At 41.4% G+C, this 20,393-nt stretch overlaps 2 protein-coding genes across 4 annotated transcripts in view; one reads left to right on the forward strand and one right to left on the reverse strand.

The window, feature by feature from the left end:
• LOC118400471 (fibroblast growth factor receptor substrate 2-like) overlaps positions 1-16,199 on the reverse strand; it is a 57,618-nt gene extending 41,419 nt beyond the window's left edge. Inside the window, exons 1-5 of one of the 3 annotated variants that reach the window (XM_052473708.1) lie at positions 15,661-16,199; positions 8,972-10,406; positions 2,971-3,095; positions 2,233-2,844; positions 1,522-1,609 (exon numbers count right to left, since the gene is read on the reverse strand). In XM_052473708.1, the coding sequence (XP_052329668.1) occupies positions 1,522-1,587 (66 nt within the window). In that variant the 5' untranslated portion in view covers positions 1,588-1,609; positions 2,233-2,844; positions 2,971-3,095; positions 8,972-10,406; positions 15,661-16,199. Of the gene's footprint in view, positions 1-1,521; positions 1,610-2,232; positions 2,845-2,970; positions 3,096-4,287; positions 4,508-8,971; positions 10,407-15,660 lie in introns of those variants that run through there. The other 2 variants (XM_052473706.1, XM_035797375.2) reach the window with 2 other exon arrangements.
• Positions 16,200-16,794: 595 nt separating this feature from the next.
• Positions 16,795-18,773, forward strand: LOC118399896 (translocator protein-like; the record flags this gene model as incomplete). The annotated part of the gene is made up of 3 exons (XM_052474567.1): positions 16,795-17,002; positions 17,860-18,104; positions 18,332-18,773. Coding segments are annotated over 3 exons (633 nt in total), but the record flags the coding sequence as incomplete, so codon positions are not given.
• Positions 18,774-20,393: the final 1,620 nt, after the last annotated feature.

Consider the following 20,393-nt stretch of genomic DNA (forward strand, 5'->3'; position numbering starts at 1 on the left):
GCAGCAGGGATTTTGGCCCACTCCTCCATACAGACCTTCTCCAGATCCTTCAGGTTTCGGGGCTGTCGCTGGGCAATACGGACTTTCAGCTCCCTCCAAAGATGTTCTATTGGGTTCAGGTCTGGAGACTGGCTAGGCCACTCCAGGACCTTGGGATGCTTCTTATGGAGCCACTCCTTAGTTGCCCTGGCTGTGTGTTTCGGGTCGTTGTCATGCTGGAAGACCCAAACACGACCCATCTTCAATGCTCTTACTGAGGGAAGGAGGTTGTTGGCCAAGATCTCGCGATACATGGCCCCATCCATCCTCCCCTCAATACGGTGCAGTCTTCCTGTCCCCTTTGCATAAAAGCATCCCCAAAGAATTATGTTTCCACCCCCATGCTTCACGGTTGGGATGGTGTTCTTGGGGTTGTACTCATCCTTCTTCTTCCTCCAAACGCAGCGAGTGGAGTTTAGACCAAAAAGCTCTATTTTTTTGTCTCATCAGACCACATGACCTTCTCCCATTCCTCCTCTGGATCATCCAGATGGTCATTGGCAAACTTCAGACGGGCCTGGACATGCACTGGCTTGAGCAGGGGGACCTTGAGTGCGCTGCAGGATTTTAATCCATGACGGCGTAGTGTGTTAATAATGGTTTTCTTTGAGACTGTGGTCCCAGCTCTCTTCAGGTCATTGACCAGGTCCTGCCGTGTAGTTCTGGGCTGATCCCCCACCATCCTCATAATCATTGATGCCCCATGAGGTGAGATCTTGCATGGAGCCCCAGACCGAGGGTGATTGACCGTCATCTTGAACTTCTTCCATCTTCTAATAATTGTGCCAACAGTTGTTGCCTTCTCACCAAGCTGCTTGCCTATTGTCCTGTAGCCCATCCCAGCCTTGTGCAGGTCTACAATTTTATGCCTGATGCCCTTACACAGCTCTCTGGTCTTGGCCATTGTGGAGAGGTTGGAGTCTGTTTGATTGAGTGTGTGGACAGGTGTCTTTTATACAGGTAACGAGTTCAAACAGATGCAGTTAATACAGGTAATGAGTGGAGAACAGGAGGGCTTCTTAAAGAAAAACTAACAGGTCTGTGAGAGACGGAATTCTTACTGGTTTGTAGGTGATCAAATACTTATGTCATGCAATAAAATGCAAATTAATTACTTAAAAATCATACAATGTGATTTTCTGGATTTTTGTTTTAGATTCCGTCTCCCACAGTTGAAGTGTACCTATGGTAAAAAATGACAGACCCCTACATGCTTTGTAAGTAGGAAACACTGCCGATTTTGCAGGTTATCAAATACTTGTTCTCTGCACTGTATATACATATTTTTATAGATATTAGGCATCAATTGATAGCTGGATAGCTGACTATCCACTGTTATATCCAAGCCATAACAGCCAGTTGTATAGGACAAAAGCACAACAGCAAAGAACAGCTCATCATAACAATAAAAAACCATAGACTAGGTATCTGTTCAAATGAAATACACCACACACTAGGGCAGCCAAGGGTTTAGAAAGGAACCTTGAATTTAGTGAGATGGTTGTCTTGTATGGGGTCTCTGTATAGACAGCTCCAGCAGCTCCCCATTGCTCAGCAGGACAGCTGAAACCTACAGTACAGTGAAAAATATAAGATAGATGTTATCCCATGAACACACACACACTGTAGAGGAGTGGGACCAAAGACCTATGAACGATTTCATTAGAACATTTTGATACAAGGAAAATCTAATCAAAGTTTATTTGTCACGTGCGCCGTAGACCTTACAGTGAAATGCTTACTTACAGGCTCTAACCAATAGTGCAAAAAAAGGTATTAGGTGAAAAATAGGTAAGTAAAGAAATAAAAAAACAATAGTAAAAAATAACAGTAGCAAGGCTATATACAGTAGCGAGGCTATAAAATAGTGAGGCGACATACAGACACCGGTTAGTCGGGCTGATTTGAGGTAGTATGTACATGTAGATATGGTTAAAGTGACTATGCATATATGATGAACAGAGAATAGCAGTAGCGTAAAAGTGGGGTTGGCGGGTGGCGGGCAACAATGCAGATAGCCCGGTTAGCCAATGTGCGAGAGCACTGGTTGGTCGGACCAACTGAGGTAATATGTACATGAATGTATAGTTAAAGTGACTATGCATATATGATAAACAGAGAGTAGCAGCAGCGTAAAAGAGGGGTTGAGGGGGGGGCACACAATGCAAATAGTCCGGGTAGCCATTTGATTACCTGTTCAGGCTTTGTCGTGCCCTCTTTATGACTGTCTTGGTATGTTTGGACCATTCTAGTTTGTTGGTGATGTGGACACCAAGGAACTTGAAGCTCTCAACCTGCTCGACTACAGCCCCGTCCACAATAATCTCCTTAGTCTTGGTTACGTTGAGGGATAGGTTGTTATTCTGGCACCACCCGGCCAGGTCTCTGACTTCCTCCCTATAGGCTGTCTCGTCATTGTCGGCGATCAGGCCTCCCACTGTTGTGTCGTCTGCAAACTTAATGATGGTTTTGGAGTCGTGCCTGGCCATGCAGTCGTGGGTGAACAGGGAGTACAGGAGGAGTCTGAGCACGCACCCCTGGGGGGCTCCAGTGTTGAGGATCAGCGTGGCAGATGTGTTGCTACCTACCCTCACCACCTGGGGTCGGCCTGTCAGGATGTCCAGGATCCAGTTGCAGAGGGAGGTGTTTAGTCCCAGGATCGTTAGTTTAGTGATGAACTTTGAGGGCACTATGGTGTTGAACGTTGACCTGTAGTCAATGAATAGCATTCTCACATAGGTTTTCCTTTTGTCCAGGTGGGAAAGGGCAGTATGGAGTGCAATAGAGATTTCATCGTCTGTGGATCTGTTTGGGCGATATGCAAATTGGAGTGGGTCTAGGGTTTCTGGTGTAATGGTGTTGAAAAGGGACATTTGTCTGTCTGTCTAATGATCACTGTCTATTAAACACGCACACACACAGTATTCCTACCCAGTCCAGGCCATCAGTGGGAGTGATCCCAGCGTCAATCCCAAAGTCCTCTGCTGGGTGTCATGGTGGAGAGAGAGCTCGTAGGTTGGATGGACATCAGCAACAGGAGCATTATTTTCTCCCTCCTGCAAGAGAACATTTTGAGAAAAAATGGAAAGGTTTACTAAAGGGCCTGTACTCATAAAGTGTCTCAGAGTAGGAGTGCTGATCGAGGATCAGGTAAACCTCCAGTCAATAATGATCTAAAAGGCAAAAATTATCCTAGATCAGCACTCCTACTTTATGAATACGGACCCAGGTTTACAATTTATTGTTTCTACCCCCAGTGTTTTTGTTGTTGTTGAGTAAAACAACTAAATTAGCAACCAAACTCTGAGTATGAAGTAGACTAGGCCTAACTCATCACTAGTATAACACGGATAAATGAAAACAAAAAAATCCCAGATACAACCTTAGAAGTGTGGGTGATGAATCCAAGGTGCTTAGTGTAGTCTGGTGCCACCCTTGGGCCCAGACATAAATAACAGCATGTGAGCTGGCCCAGATATGAGCATTTCCACTACTATGATACATTATTTATTTTAATTGATGGTCAGCATGCATTTGTGTTGCATTTGCTGCATTACCATGTTTATTAGGCCTACCATGTTATAACTTCAATAACGGACTATTGAGACAAACAGACTAACATGTTTGTGTGCAATTCCCCCAATCAAACTGCACTGTAAATAGACACACCAGCTGTCTTACCTGCCCATAATAAGAGACAAATAGCCTATAATAATCCTTTGATCATTCATACACGGGAATTTTGTGAGGGTTAGCCTATACAAAATGAATACAAAATATTACTACTGTAATCATTTGTGGTGTTTCTAATTTCATATAGCTAAGCAGCCTATATCACCATACTGACTATGTGATCCCGATGTGATATCCTGAGTTATTAAACGGGATGAAAATGTAATTATTTTTCAAAATAGATACTATAGCTAGCGATTCCCACCCCAGGTCCCTTAATAATGAGTTCCTTTCGCCAGCTAAACACTAAGACAACGCAACGCATGGGGAACTCTAAAAATGTAAATAAAAAACAATGAATCGACGTCGCCATACAAACGCAGCGTTTATAAATGTGCAGCGCAGCAGCCGAGCAGGTATAACTGTAGAGGAACACAGACAGCTTTTTTTGTATGAAACACTGCACAACGACATTGTTTAGCCTATCTGTGAAAATGGGAGGGGACACATGGGAGAAAGCCATATCGCAGATAACAGGTTTACTAAAGGAAACATACAGCAGCGGTTGCTACTCACATGTTTGGCAAGGATTGTTATGCGAGACGAGAATGATCAAGACTGCAAATTGTTGTCAGAGCTGGTCAGATACGCGTCGGTTTCTGATGCTAGTATTGTATATGACACTTGTTCAATAAGAAAGGAAAATACATTATCTGAAAATAAAGCAATAAACTGTTGTTTATATTTTATTTACGCCCCCCTGCTGCAGCACGAGCCTCTCTTTGACATTTCCCGACCACCGGGGTGAGAGTTCACAATCAGACAACGAGGTTTTGTGGAGCGACAAGAAGGTAAAGAAAGCTGGAGGACTGAATGTGACGCTAAGGTGTGAATATGGTTTGCTATAGGACGATGTGGTAGGTGCTAGGCCCGTGTGCAGCCCCTACAAGAATAGTCACAGAAGGCAAATTGGCGTTTAAAAGACATCTAAAATACGGATTTTATCCAGACGTTGAAGTTAGTTTCAATTTAGGTTCTGAATGAAAGGTGAAAATACGTATTTCCATACTTTGAAATCAGGTTCATTTTCAGTTCTGAATGAGAGTTGAAATACGTAATTTATAGACATCTATGTTTGGGCCAAATCAAGGCTGGTCCAGACTGGACAACATCTGAACAAAACATAGACATCTATGATTGGTTCAGATTTGGACCGGACTGGACCAAAAACCAACGTCCATGGACGTGGAAGTCAAGGCCAGAGTTATAGCCTAAAGCAGGGATGGGCAACTCCAGTCCACAGGTCCGGAAAAGTGTCACTTTTCCCCCATCCCAAGTCAACACAAAAAAATCAATTAAGTTAATTCTAAACTGAAGATTATGATTAGTTGATTATTGTAGTCACATGTGTTAGCTGGGACTGGGGTAAAAGTGTTACACCATCCAGGCCCCAGAGAACTGGAGTTGCCCATCCCTGGTCTACAGTGTTGCCTAAAATTTTATTTTAGGAATCCTGAATCTACACTACCGGTCAAAAGTTTTAGAACACCTACACATTCAAGGGTTTTTCTTTATTTTTATAAAATTCTACATTGTAGAATAATAGTGAAGACATCAAAACTATGAAATAACACCATGTAGTAATCATGTATCATGTAGTAATTATGTAGTAATAAAAAATGTGTTAAACAAATCAAAAAATATTTTATATTTGAGATTCTAGAAATAGCCACCCTTTGCCTTGATGACAGTTTTGCACACCCTTGGCATTCTCTCCTCCAGCTTCACATGGAATGCTTTTCCAACAGTCTTGAAGGAGTTCCCACATATGCTGAGCACTTGTTGGCTACTTTTCCTTCACTCTGCGGTTCGACTCATCCCATCCTATCTCAATTTGGTTAAGGTAGGGGGATTGTGGAGGCAAGGTCATCTGATGCAGAACTCCATCACTCTCCTTCTTGGTAAAATAGCCCTTACACAGCCTGGTGGTGTGTTGGGTCATTGTCCTGTTGAAAAATAAATGGTAGTCCCATTTAGGGCATAACCAGATGAGATGGCGTATTGCTGCAGAATGCTGTGGTAGCCATGCTAGTTAAGTGGGCCTTGAATTCTAAATAAATCACAGACAGTGTAACCATCAAAGCACCATAACACCACCTCCTCCATACTTTACGGTGGGAAATAGATATGCAGAGATCATCCGTTCACCCACACCACGTCTCACAAAGACAAGGCCGTTGGAACCAAAAATCTCCAATTTGGACTCCAGAACAAAGGACACATTTCCACCGGTCTAATTTGTTTCTTAGCCCAAGCAAGTCTCTTCTTCTTAACCTCTCTGCGCATCGAACCCGTTAGCGGTATGAAATTCGACAACATACGGTGATCGCTACATAAATAGTCATATTAAACATTCATGAAAATACAAGTGTCTCACATGTTTCGAAAGCCTAGAATCTTGCTAATCCAACTGCGTTGTCAGATTTAAAAAATGATTTAATGGGAGGCAGTGTAGCCTAGTGGTTAGATCGTTGGGCTAGTAACCGGAAGGTTGCAAGTTACAAGGTACAAATCTGTCGTTCTGCCCCTGAACAGGCAGTTAACCCACTGTTCCTAGGCCGTCATTGAAAATAAGAATTTGTTCTTAACTGACTTGCCTGGTTAAATAAAGGTTAAAAAAAAAAAAAAATTAAAAATGCAATTATCTGAGGATAGAGCCCCATAAAAAAACAACTATTTCAACCAGCACAGGCATAACAAAATCACAAACTGCAATAAAATAAATTATGATCTTCCTTTGATGATCTTCCTCTGTTTGCAATCCCAATGGTCATTGTTACACAATGAATGGTCTTTTGTTTGATAAAATCAATTTTTATAGCCGAACACGAAACATTTTGTGAACCGCTTGTGTCGTGAATTCCGTCTCATTCCATTTTCGACGACACATTAGATGAAAATACACACACTAAACGTGACTTTTCCAGTCATGTTTGGTTTCATTGCAATCAACTGGTTTGTTTGTAACACAACCAAACCTTATGGGTCATTTCACGGAACGTATTGACTGAAAGAAACTGATTTGAAGACAACAAGTAATGACATCATTGTGCACCAATGATATGACCACCGTTTCGTTGATTGACTGTATTTTAACCCAATGACCACTGATCGTCTTGAAATCTAGCTGGGTAGATAGCCAATGAGCTGAGGTAAACGGCAATATGTAATGTTTAGGTGTTCGAAGACCAACCCATGTAGTAAACTCCGGCGTAAAGAGGGTCATTCGCCATTGAAGTTTCATACCGGAAGGAGCAACGCATGTTACGCACAGCATTGTTTTGGTAAAGCGCATCTTCAGCTGTTTATATATCAATCAGTATGGCGACTAAGTCAGGGAAAGCTAAATCTAAGTCCAGATATACAGATGTACACACAATTTTAGAAGAAATGAATCGGGAAAGTGTGACAGAGATTGTTGGAGGACGATTCATTTAGCGATTCCCAAATGGAGGAATATTTTTTGAACGGAGACGACATCGTTTTGGACGGGTAAGTTTTTCTCATGCCAATGCCGTTGTTTGAAATGAATAATATAAAATATTATTTGTGAAATGAAATAGCCTATTTGAGGCTGTTGAGGGGAGGGCAGGCCCACAACAATGGCCAAAGTGAAATGGAGACAGTAGATACAGCTGGTCTGTTGTAATATAATAAAGACAGTAGATCAAGCTGGTCTGTCATAATATAATAGACAGTAGATCTAGCTGAAATGTCATAATATAAAATAGACAGTAGATCTAGCTGGTCTGTCATAATATAAATGAGACAGTAGATCTAGCAGGTCTATAATAATATATTCAACCTTATGTTCCCTGTACTCTATATATATCTGTTTATTATACCTGTTGATACAGGGCTCATATGTGAAACTATTCTAACTGAACATTTTCTTTCACTGACTCCAAATGGGAGCCCAGTGCCAAGGTGTCCATCCCCCACTGAAGCTGGTTCATCCAGCTCCTGCCACAAGTGGTGTTCATCTGCCCACATTTATTTCTGCAGGCATGGATGTGCCTCAGGGCCAAAAGGGCACAGCATGGAGCTGTGTTCTTTGCAAAATGAAGTCCCCCATCACCGGCATCACATGCTTGGTGACCCTCTGCTTTACAGCAGAAAGAGACTGCTATGGCACCTGGCATCAGCAGCACAATATTGTGTACAGGACTGAGGGTCTTCCAAATATTGAAAGTGTTATTTTGTAAATGTATATTTTTTTCATGTTTTTTCTCCATTTTTGGGTGGGGTGTGTTAGAATACCATTTTGGTATTTTGTATATAGTTTTTCCGTTCAAAATGTATACTTTCACCAATTTGGCCGCTTGGGTACATTTGGGCAACTTGTGTGGGACACCTGGGTGACTTCATGATAAATGTCAGGTAGCACACTCATTTTGGAAGTTATCATTCTGAAACTTTGCACAAGTACTGATGCCCTCTTCTGTTTTTCACTGAAATTGTCCCCATAATCCTATCTGAATGTTTGTTTTGTCTTGTTCATTTTAAAGTTGATGATACAGCAATAAAAATGAAAAACATATGTTTTTTTCATTATATTTTCTAAACCAGATATATTGTGTTATATTCTCCTATATTCAATTCACATTTACACAAACTTCAGAGTGTTTTCTTTCAAATGAAATCAAGAATATGCATATCCTTGGTTCTGAGCCTGAGCTACAGGCAGTTAGATTTGGGTATGTCTTCAGGTGGAAATTGAAAAAAGTAGGGGGTTAGCTGTAAGATAACTTCTTATGGCTGAGGGGAAGTATTGAGTAGCTTGGATGAATAAGTAAACTACCTGCTACTCAGGCCCAAAAGCTAAGATATCAAATCAAATGTATTTATATAGCCCTTCTTACATCAGCTGATATCTCAACGTGCTGTACAGAAACCCAGACTAAAACCCCAAACAGCAAGCAATGCAGGTGTAAAAGCACGGTGGCTAGGAACAACTCCCTAGGCCAAAACCTAGGAAGAAACCTAGAGAGGAACCAGGCTATGTGGGGTGGCCAGTCCTCTTCTGGCTGTGCCGGGTGGAAATTATAACAGAACATGGCCAAGCTGTTCAAATGTTCATAAATGACCAGCATGGTCAAATAATAATAATCACAGTAGTTGTCAAGGGTGCAGCAAGTCTGCACCTCAGGAGTAAATGTCAGTTGGCTTTTCATAGCCAATCATTAAGAGTATATCTTACCGCTCCTGCTTTCTCTAGAGAGTTGAAAACAGCAGGTCTGGGACAGGTAGCACGTCCGGGGAACAGGTCAGAGTTCCATAGCTGCAGGCAGAATAGTTGAAACTGGAGCAGCAGCACGGCCAGGTGGACTGGGGACAGCAAGGAGTCATCATGCCAGGTTGTCCTGAGGCATGGTCCTAGGGCTCAGGTCCTCCGAGAGAGAGAAATAAAGAGAGAGAATTAGAGAGAGCATACTTAAATTCACACAGGACACCGGATAAGACAGGAGAAGTACTCCAGATATAACAGACCCTAGCCACCCGACACATAAACTACTGCAGCATAAATACTGGAGGCTGGAACAGGAGGGGTCAGGAGACACTGTGGCCCCATCCGATGATACCCCCGGACAGGGCCAAGCAGGCAGGATATAACCCCACCCACTTTGCCAAAGCACAGCCCCCGCACCACTAGAGGGATAACTTCAACCACCAACTTACCATCCTGAGACAAGGCCAAGTATAGCCCACAAAGATCTCCACCACGGCACAACCCAAGGGGGCGGTGCCAACCCAGACAGGAAGATCACGTCAGTGACTCAATCCACTCAAGTGACGCATCCCTCCTAGGGACGGCATGAAGAGCACCAGTAAGCCAGTGACTCAGCCCCTGTAATAGGGTTAGAGGCAGAGAATCCCAGTGGAGAGAGGGGAACCAGCCAGGCAGAGACAGCAAGGGCGGTTCGTTGCTCCAGAGCCTTTCCGTTCACCTTCACACCCCTGGGTTAGACTAATAATAATTTTGCACGCCCAACTTTTCAGTTTTTGATTTGTTAAAAAAGTTTGAAATATCCAATAAATGTCGTTCCACGTCATGATTGTGTCCCACTTGTTGTTGATTCTTCACAAAAAAATACAGTTTTATATCTTTATGTTTGAAGCCTGAAATGTGGCAAAAGGTCGCAAAGTTCAAGGGGGCCGAATACTTTTGCAAGGCACTGTATGTTGTTTGTCATGTAGCCTGAAGGGGGTGTATCTTGGCTATAAAACCTTTGTACTTTTGTCTCGAGGCTCTCAACAAATCATCTGAGGGTGATTCGTCGACCAGCTATCATTAACGTAGAGCACTCAATTGATTCACTTTAAATGTGTGTGTTGTATTGATCTGCTCCCTTATTAATTTGTGAATAAAGATTTAGTTTAAGAATAACTCTGACTTGTGTGATAAGTTTGTCGCTCCTCATTTGATAGTAAAGAAATTACCCACCACATTTGGCGATGAGGATGGGATGTGAATCTTCACTTGGTGACCGCTCCTGACGACCTGGGTAAATCGTGCACGAGGGATCCCCCAAACCTGGGATCTCAGGGAGACCACACTTCGGGAATGGAGCAGATGGACCCACCTTTAATCTGAGAGGCAGAGAGCCAAGTGGATACCACATCCCGAACATAGTCTAAAAAAAGAAAGAGGTGAGCGAAACACGCAAAGTTAAGTTTTTATTATTTTAAATGTGCTAGCCATGTATGCCCTGGGTTCGGTCATTTAGGGTTAAATATCTAGAATCTGTGTGAACTAAATGAAAACTAGAATCTGTGTGAACTAGTTAAGGCCATTTATGATATAGTATAAGATAGTAAGGTGCACTTGTAATTGTTTTACATTTACATTACATTTAAGTCATTTAGCAGACGCTCTTATCCAGAGCGACTTAAACCTGTACCCCATTTTAGAAGTATTGAAAGATGTAAATGTATGAGTTGCATTATCCTAGGAACTAACCATTAGAAAATATTCCTGCAGGTCGAAAAACAATTCATTGATGAGGTATGTTTGGGAATACCATTGTGTGACTGTGATATGAGAGTTGTGTGAATGTGGAAATGAGTCTTAATCAGATGATTGAAATTTGGATAATAAGCCTTGATATAATGTTATCTTGGGGTTCCGTTCCTTCACTGCCCATCATTGAATATCACAGGGTGATATTGAGAGCGGGATGATATTTTAGAAAGCAGCGTCTGTAGGTCTATAGTTCCTGAGAGGCTTGATTTTGCCGTGGTTTCTGGGAGGTAAGAGAACCTGAGGATACCATGACGGGCTGGTCATTGTCCGGGAAACAAAAGTAAAATTTTTTGGTTACACTGGGAGTATGTTTGGAGTGGAGAGTCCTTGAAAACGCAAATGGAATGGTTGATGTGAGTACCTAAGAATTTCCTATATTTTATATGGATTATGTAAAGATATGAAAATGTGATGAATTCTATGTATGTGTGAATAATCATTTACTAGAGATTTGATAAAGTCATACGAGGAATATAATGAGATGCAACTTAAACAACCCATACGTAGACGTACGTAGGTTTTGAGTTGGTCTCTTTAATTGATCATTTAATAAAGATGAGGTTTAAGCATTATTAAACTGTACAAAGTCTGGGCAATTGTCTTAGAAACTGTTTGGAGTGTGTCCACTTTTGGTTAATTTACCTTAACGATGTAACTATAAAACGCTTATTGGATTTTCTTTCCCCCGAGTACAAGATTTTAAATAAAACTGCCCTTAAAACCTTTTGTGACTAGGGGGCAGTATTTTCATTTTTGGAAAAATAACATTCCCGTAGTAAACGGGATATTTTGTCAGGACACGATGCTAGAATATGCATATAATTGACAGCTGGGGATAGAAAACACTCTAAAGTTTCCAAAACTGTAAAAATATTGTCTGTGAGTATAACAGAACTGATATTGCAGGCGAAAGCCTGAGAAAAATCCAATCCGAAAGTGACTCGTCTTTTGAAAGCTCTGCGTTCCAATGCGTCCCTATTAAGCAGTGAATGGGCTATCAACCAGATTACTTTTTCTCCGTATTCCCCAAGGTGTCTACAGCATTGTGACGTGGTTTTCCGCATTTATGTTGAAGAATACCCGTAAGCGGGTATTGGTACCCGTAATACCCGTAAGCGGGTACTTGGTCTCTACACAAAGAGAACTGTTTTTACAGCAGATACTGTCTGCTGTGAATTATAAGTATCTTTCATACTAGTCTTAACCTTGTGACCCATTCCATACATATGTTGTTTGTCATGTAGTCTGAAGGGGGTGTATCTTGGCTATAAAAGACCTTTTGTACTTTTGTCTCGAGGCTCTCAACAAATCATCTGAGGGTGATTCGTCGACCAGCTATCATTAACGTAGAGCACTCAATTGTTTCACTTTAAATGTGTGTGTTGTATTGATCTGCTCCCTTATGAATTTGTGAATAAAGATTTAGTTTAAGAATAACTCTGCCTTGTGTGATATGTCATGCAATAAAATGCAAATTCATTACTTAAAAATCCTACAATGTTATTTTCTGGATTTTTGTTTTAGATTCCGTCACTCACAGTTGAAGTGTACCTATGATAAAAATTACAGACCTCTACATGCTTTGTAAGTAGGAAAGCCTGCAAAATCGGGCAGTGTATCAAATACTTGTTCTCCCCACTGTAGATACTCTACTGGTGCCAAAATATGACTGTAGGGTGTCAGCAAATATAATTAAAACTTTACACTAGTCATCTATGGCAAAGATACTTATACGTTTCCCCTTTCATCTGTGTCTGGTGTTACCTAGTTACTGGCTAGCTAGGTCTTCAGCTAACATGGGGGGTTCAAAACTCTGATGCAGTTGTCATGTCAACACATCTGTCAGTGCTGCTGTGAACCGCATCACAAGAGACATGCCAAACGGGAGATGTATACTTCATTGATGCAATTTCAAAGTTTGAGTTTGATTTGCTTGAGATGATTTTGCTTGATATGATTTTACTGCAACACTGTTTGCTGCATCTATGTTTCCTGACATGGGCTTTTCAAAGAGCTGTCAGTCAAGGCGAGCTCATGAATATGAGCTCCCTGCCCACTCAGCCTGTCTTTTCAAACTTCCTGGTAGTAAACCATGAGAGAAGAAGTACTTTAAAAAAATGCGCATGTAAAAGTGCAGGTACTCTGAATTATATTTTAAGACTGTTGAATAGTTCATTGTCTCTAAATACACTGTATCAGCCAGACCAACTTTAATGTCTTCACCCAGCTCTCCTACAAAATATGAAGAACATATTGGTCTTGTGTGTCAGTGGATTTATCTGATATTATGGAGATGCTTTGTTTTTTTTACCAGACTGCACCTCCATTCTTTACATGTGTTAATGAATGTGTGCATTTTGGGATATTGGCACTTACAAAAGCCATATCCTTAGCATTTGCGTTTTACATGTATTTCTACAGCGAATGGAAATGGCTACTTTGTTCGGAAAAAGGTTACATTTTCTGACAGAAAAAATGTATATTATTCCCATATGATGTTGACAAGACAATGAATAAGTACAATATTTTTGTTGATATGGCCTGAAGATAAAAATATATATTTGAAGTCATTCCACATGGTTGGACTAATTGGATTATTACATTAGATCAGGTGTGTCAAACATATGGCAGGGGATGAAATCAATATACTTTAAAATGACTAAAACCAAATCGAAACTGTATAAAATTGATAAGACCTATATTCATACAGTTTGACTGTCCAGCTCGCTAATAATCTTGATGAATAGACGCAAGGAAATACAACCAAATGTCAATGTGCTCGAATGCGGCCTCAGGGGCTAAATTTGGACACCCAGCATTTAGATCAAGCACTGTTGACACAAACTGTTCACAACCCTCTTGTTGGTGAAGAATTTTGAGGTTTAAAGCTTATTTCCAGCAATTCTATACATTTTGTCATGTGGGTACAAAGAACATTTTACAGTTTTAAAGCACATTTTCTAATGTGTATTCGTGTAATATTTGCGTAACAACATTTTTTTCTTCTAATATGGGCTAGCTGATCTGGACATTTCTGACAAGTTATAAATCACTCTTTATGGTATGCAATGACTAACATGACAAGAGGAAATGATGCACTACCCAATTACGAAATTGCACCTTGTGGGAGCTGGGGACCTGCTGACCGCACGCCCCACAGTTTGGGAACCACTGCGTTAGATGATCATGGTATGCACTCGTGACAATTAATTCACGTGGTGTGAGAAGGTGCTTTTTCGGCCTCTCTAGGTCGGAGGATTGAAATGCGGGGTAGAAAAAAAACTACTAAAACACCTGGCCCTACATTAACAAGTAGTTTAACAAGTAGTTTATAAATTATACATGCAGGCCTATAGGCTACAAGTAATTATTTCATCTTGTTAATTTATAATACCATTTAAAGTTCAGCTGTTTGGCAGGTTAGAAGTATTGTAGGCTAATTTTGAATGGGAAATTTAACAATTTTTCAATGTCACATTCATGATCTTCAGCACTACCGCAACATCAACATACACTAAAAGTATGTGGACAATCCTTCAAATTAGATCCGACATTTTCAACCACACCCGTTGCTGACAAGTGTACAAAATCGAGCATACAGCCATGCAATCTCCATAGACAAACATCGGCAGTAGAATGGCCCGTACTGAAGAGCTCCGTGACTTTCAACGTGGCACCATTATAGGATACCACCTTTCCAACAAGTCAGATTGTGCCCTGCTAGAGCTGCCCCCGTCAACTGTAAGTGCTGTTATATTGAAATGGAAACGTTCATGGTTTCCATGGCCAAGCAGCCACACACAAGCCTAAGATCACCATGGGAAATGTCAAGCGTTGGCTGGAGTGGTGTTAAGCTTGCCGCCATTGAACTCTGAAAACGCGTTCTCTAGAGTGATGAATCACGCTTCACCATCTGGCAGTTCGACGGACGAATCTGGGTTTGACTGATGCCAAGAGAACGCTACCTGCCTGCCCGAAGGCATAGTGCCAACTGTAAAGTTTGGTGGATGAGGAATAATGGTCTGGGTCTGTTTTTCATGGTTCGGGTTAGGCCCCTTAGTTCCAGTGAAGGGAAATCTTAATGCTACAGCATAAAACAACATTCTAGGTGATTCTGTGCTTCCAACTTTGTGGCAACAGTTTAGGGAAGGCCTTTTCCTGTTTCAGCATGACAATGACAATGCACAAAGCAAGATCCATACAGAAATGGTTTGTCGAGATCGGTGTGGAAGAATTTGACTGGCCTGCACAGAGCCCTGACCTCAACCCCATCAAACACCTTTGGGATTAATTAGAACGCCGATTGCAAGCCAGGCCTAATCACCCAACATCAGTGCCCGACCTCACTAATTTTCAATTATTTAAAAAAAAACTATGCAAGTCAGTTAAGAACAAATTCTTATTTACAATAATGGCCCACCAAAAGGCCTCCTGCGGGGACGGAGGCTGGGATTAAAAATAATAAAATAAAAATATAGGACAAAACGCACATCTCGACAAGAGAGACATCACAACACTACATAAAGATAGACAAAAGACAGTAGCAAGGCAGCAACACATGACATCACAGCATGGTAGCAACACATGACAACAACATGGTAGCAACACAACATGGCAGCAGCACAACATGGTAGCATTACAAAACATTACATTTACATTTACATTTAAGTCATTTAGCAGACGCTCTTATCCAGAGCGACTTACAAATTGGTGCATTCACCTTATGACATCCAGTGGAACAGCCACTTTACAATAGTGCACCAAATGCTACCTGACGATACGTTAACACCGGTCACATGACGTCTATATCCTGTTCCAGTCTGATCGAACAGAGTGGTTCTATGATGACACTGCTAATTTCTTACCCAATAGGAGGAGTGGACGGTCTGTCCATCTGTCCGTCGAGGACCACCTTGTCCTGCTCCAGCTCTGTGATGATCTTGCCTATCCTACTGATCATCCTGTTGACCCTCTTAGAGAGCCGCTGAGAGGCCTTACTCTCCTGCACGGCCTTCTCCTGGCCAGTCTTAGATAACTCCTTCTTCATCTCCTTTAGGTCCTCACTGTATGGTACAAACATTATTGGGCACAGACAACAGCACAAAGGGCAAGAAGGTCGACAACAAAACATCAGGCAAAGCAGTCACAACTGTCAGTATGAGTGTCCATGAGTCTTTGAATGAAGAAATGTAGATAAAACTGTCCAGTTTGTTTGTTGCAGCTCGTTCCAGTCGCTAGCTTCAGCGAACTGAAAAGACGAGCGACCCAGGGATGTGTGTCCTTTGGGGACCTTTAACAGAATGTGACTTGTGGAGGATGAGGGTTGCAGTAGATATCTCAGATGGGGGGAAGTGATCCCAAAGCATCAACCAGTGGGTCTTGCGACGGGTATACAGAGAATACCAGTTTACATAGTAGTAAGCAAGTCCCCACAGCAATGTTCTAACATCCAGTGGAAAGCCTTCCGAGAAGAGTATAGGCTGTTTTAGCAACAAAGGGGGGACCAACTCCATACTAATGCCCATGATTTTGGAATGAGATGTTAGACGAGCAGGTGTCCACATACTTTTCACCATGTAGAGTATGTGAAATGGCATCAAACCAATTATGAAGTTGAACAATATTGAAGTTTCCCTTGAAGTTGCAATAATAGACATCAAATTATAGCCTAATTTTGCAAGTCTAGTACATTTTACAGAATAATAATTAGCAGGTTTAACCAGTATATAATTAAGCAACAAGGCCCGAGGGGGTGTGGCTGTTCATAACATGACGCAACGCGGACTGCCTGGATACAGCCCTTAGCCGTAATATATTGGCCATATACCACAAACCCCTGAGGTGCCTTTTGCTATGAACTATTCAACAATTGCTATTATAAACTGGTTACCAATGTAATTACAGAAGTAAAAATATGTTTTGTCATACCCGCGGTGTACGGCCTGATATACCATGGCTGTCAGCCAATCAAAATTCAGGGTTAGAACCACCCAGTTTAAAATGAACTAATCATTAACAGCTCCCTCGCTTCTCCAGACATTTCGTGGCTGCCAATGCTTTGCCTGACTGCCCTTCCTCATCTAGGAGGGCTCTATGGAGGTTACATCACACGCAAGCAGGTGAAGACTTGGTACCCCACTCTCAACAAGCCGCCATGGCGTCCACCCAATTCTGCGTTGCCTATAGTGTGGACTACCCTCTTCACAGGCATAGAGTGAGTGTCAGACAACATACTCTGCTAGGTTGAAAACAATCACCTAAGCCCCTTCTGTGTTATCACATTGTAATTACTGTAAGTCAACCAATATGGTTCTGTAAATCTACACCGATCTATACTGAACAAAAATATAAACGCAACAATTTCAACAACTTTACTGAGTTACAGTTCAAATCAGGAAATCAGTCAATTGAAATAAATTCATTAGGCTGTAATCTATGGATTTCACATGATTGGGCAGGGGCACACCCACTGGGGAGCCAGGCCCAACCAATCAGAATTAGTTTTTCCCCACATTTTTTTTAAATTACAGACAGAAATACTCCTGAGTTACATCAGCTGTCCGGGTGCCTGGTCTCAGACGATCCCGCAGGTAAAGAAGCCGGATGTGGAGGTCCTAGGCTGGCATGGTAACATCTGGTCTGCGGTTGTGAGGCTGGTTGGACTTACTGCCAAATTCTCTAAAACGATATGGTAGAGAAATTAACATTCAATTCTCTGGCAACAGCTCTGGTGGACATTCCTGCAGTCAGCATGCCAATTGCACACTCCCTCAAAACTTGAGACATCTGTGGCATTGTGTTTTGACAAAACTGCACATTTTAGAGTGGCCTTTTATTGTCCCCAGTACAAGTTGCACCTGTGTAATGATCATGCTGTTTAATCAGCTTCTTGATATGCCACACTTCTCAGGTGGATGGATTATATTGACAAAGGAGAAATGCTTTTTTTGTGCATATGGAACATTTCTGGATTCTTTAATTTCTGGATTCTTTAATTTCAGCTCATGAAACATGGGACCAATACTTTACTTGTTGCATTTATTTTTGTTCAGTATAGATTCTAGAAAATATATTTTGTTTCCCAACTGAATCTGTTGGAAATTGTTTTATTAAACAGATCATGAAATATGGAACTGACTTGCATCTTATTGTTGATGATCACCCTGATAGGTATAGCTCCTACCTGGTGTGGAAGGAGTGTGGGGGGTTCACTGAGGATGCTGTGGCACCTTTGGGACTCTACGCGTTGCAGCTGGCTCTCAACTGGGCCTGGACTCCCATCTTCTTTGGTGCACACAAGTTGAAAATGGTGATAAGATAATGCAAAGGTTGTGGACTCATGGCTTCAGGTTTTGGGGTAATGGGGAGTTGATGAATAAAAACAAAAAAAGAGCAGTACACTCAATGAGAATTTTCTCTGAATATAATTTTCCCAATAGGTGATCCATAGACACAGTCCATTGTAAAAACCACCTCCATTCTGCTACAGTGAGTGTGACATGACATATGAGCCATTTTGTGTTGTCTCTCCCCCAGGCCCTCATCAAGATAGTGATGCTGACTGGTGCTGTTGGAGCCACTATGGCACCCTGGTATCCGGTCAATCGCACTACCAGCCTGCTCCTGACACCCTACCTGGCATGGCTGTGCTTGGCCACCTCCCTCAACTACTGCATCTGGAGAGAGAACCCAGATGAGGATGGAAAGGAGGAGTAGGCTGTGCTGTACTTGGTTTCTCCCAGGTTCTGAAAGATCTTTATTCCTGTTGAAATAACTGTCAGTTGATATTGGCACCAAAATGTGGTCTTACTGGTTGCATTTATATTAAAATATTTTTTGCACTAAACCACATTTTCAAAAAATGGCTATACTATGTGTTGTGCCTACAATTGTATGAGGCAACAATGCTCAACATCAGTAATATGATCTTAATTCATTACATTGTAGAATGTTATTGATAATAAAACAATTGTTTAGAAATTGCCATATTACCCCAGAAACATTACCATCATTCCTATGCGGTCATCAAACTCTTTATATTGCATAGCCTTTGTATTGACAGCTCCAAGGTCTAAACAATTACACCATTCGTATGCTACTGCGTTTTGTTTTTTTACATAATTTTTTATCCCATAAACTAATCTCTATTGAAGAAATTGGTGCTTAGTTTTTGCAAGATTTCAGAAACCCCATCTTTACTCTTAAATGTATTCCAATATTTCTGTCGAAGCTTACCATGGCTTTGCAGAGAACTGATTTATTGTGCCAACTCTTATTACAAGGAAAGTACATGCCAGCAAAGCCTTAAGTACATCAGATTTGAATTAGTATTGACTGTTGTTAAAAATATATTTTTTACTTGTCCTGAAGATGAATGCTTGAATTTATGAGATGTCCGCTACACCGCAAACACTGATTTCTATGATTGAACTTATGCTCTCTTTGCACTGGTTTGTTTACTTTGCTTTCTTCCAATGAACATATTTACATTAACCCATGTCTGATTTGATAATATGCACTACTTGTAACTCATATCACCTTAAACTCAACCTAGACGTTAATCTACCCAATGCTAGGGCATTTGAGCAACGTCTGTTATATGGAAGATTGCCTGCTCCATGTAAAAGGCTGTGTTTGAATAGCATTTAAAAGCCCAGAGCAGTCAGTGACTTTCCTGTGTCTATTTATACATATTCTCAGAGGTTGGAATAATACTGTGGATTTGTTCAAATGAGGCCAATAAGAAAGGAGTTCCAAACCGCTCTGCCAAGAACAGTTTTCCCTTTCACCCCTCAGACCACTCGGAGAGCAAAAGCATCCTGCTTGAGAAATTGTTCTTTCACCATTTTAATTTAAAACCATCACAGTAAGGTACCTTACTGTAACCCAGAAATGATTTGATATTGTAATAAAAACTGTTGCATTAAACCTTTTAAAAGAGCAAACTAAAAAAGATTTGGCATGGGTCCTGAGATCCTCAAAAGGTTCTAGAGCTGCAACATCGAGAGCATCCTGACTGGTTGCATCACTGCCCGGTACGGCAATTGCTCGGCCTCCGACCGCAAGGCACTACAGAGGGTAGTGCGTATGGACCAGTACATCACTGGGGCCAAGCTTCCTGCCATCCAGGACCTCTACACCAGGTGGTGTCAACCCCTTTTACGCCACTGCTACTCTCTGTTCATCATATATGCATATTCACTTTAACCATATCTACATGTACATACTAACTCAAATCAGCCTGACTAACCGGTGTCTGTATGTAGCCTTGCTACTTTTATAGCCTCGCTACTGTATATAGCCTGTCTTTTTACTATTGTTTTTTTATTTCTTTACCCACCTATTGTTCACCTAATACCTTTTTTGCACTATTGGTTAGAGCCTGTAAGTAAGCATTTCACTGTATGATCTACACCTGTTCTATTCAGCGCACATGACAAATAAACTGATTTGATCAGTTGCTACATCCATTTTTGGACTTATAAATTGATATTGAGATCTTGAAGAATATAACTTTGAAATGCCTCATGACCTTGGTTCACCTGTTGTACCCTACCAGAACCTAAAATATGAGCTTCTCTTACTCAATTTTTGTAAA

The sequence above is a fragment of the Oncorhynchus keta genome, chromosome 21 (assembly GCF_023373465.1).
Source record: "Oncorhynchus keta strain PuntledgeMale-10-30-2019 chromosome 21, Oket_V2, whole genome shotgun sequence".
Lineage (NCBI taxonomy): Eukaryota > Metazoa > Chordata > Actinopteri > Salmoniformes > Salmonidae > Oncorhynchus > Oncorhynchus keta.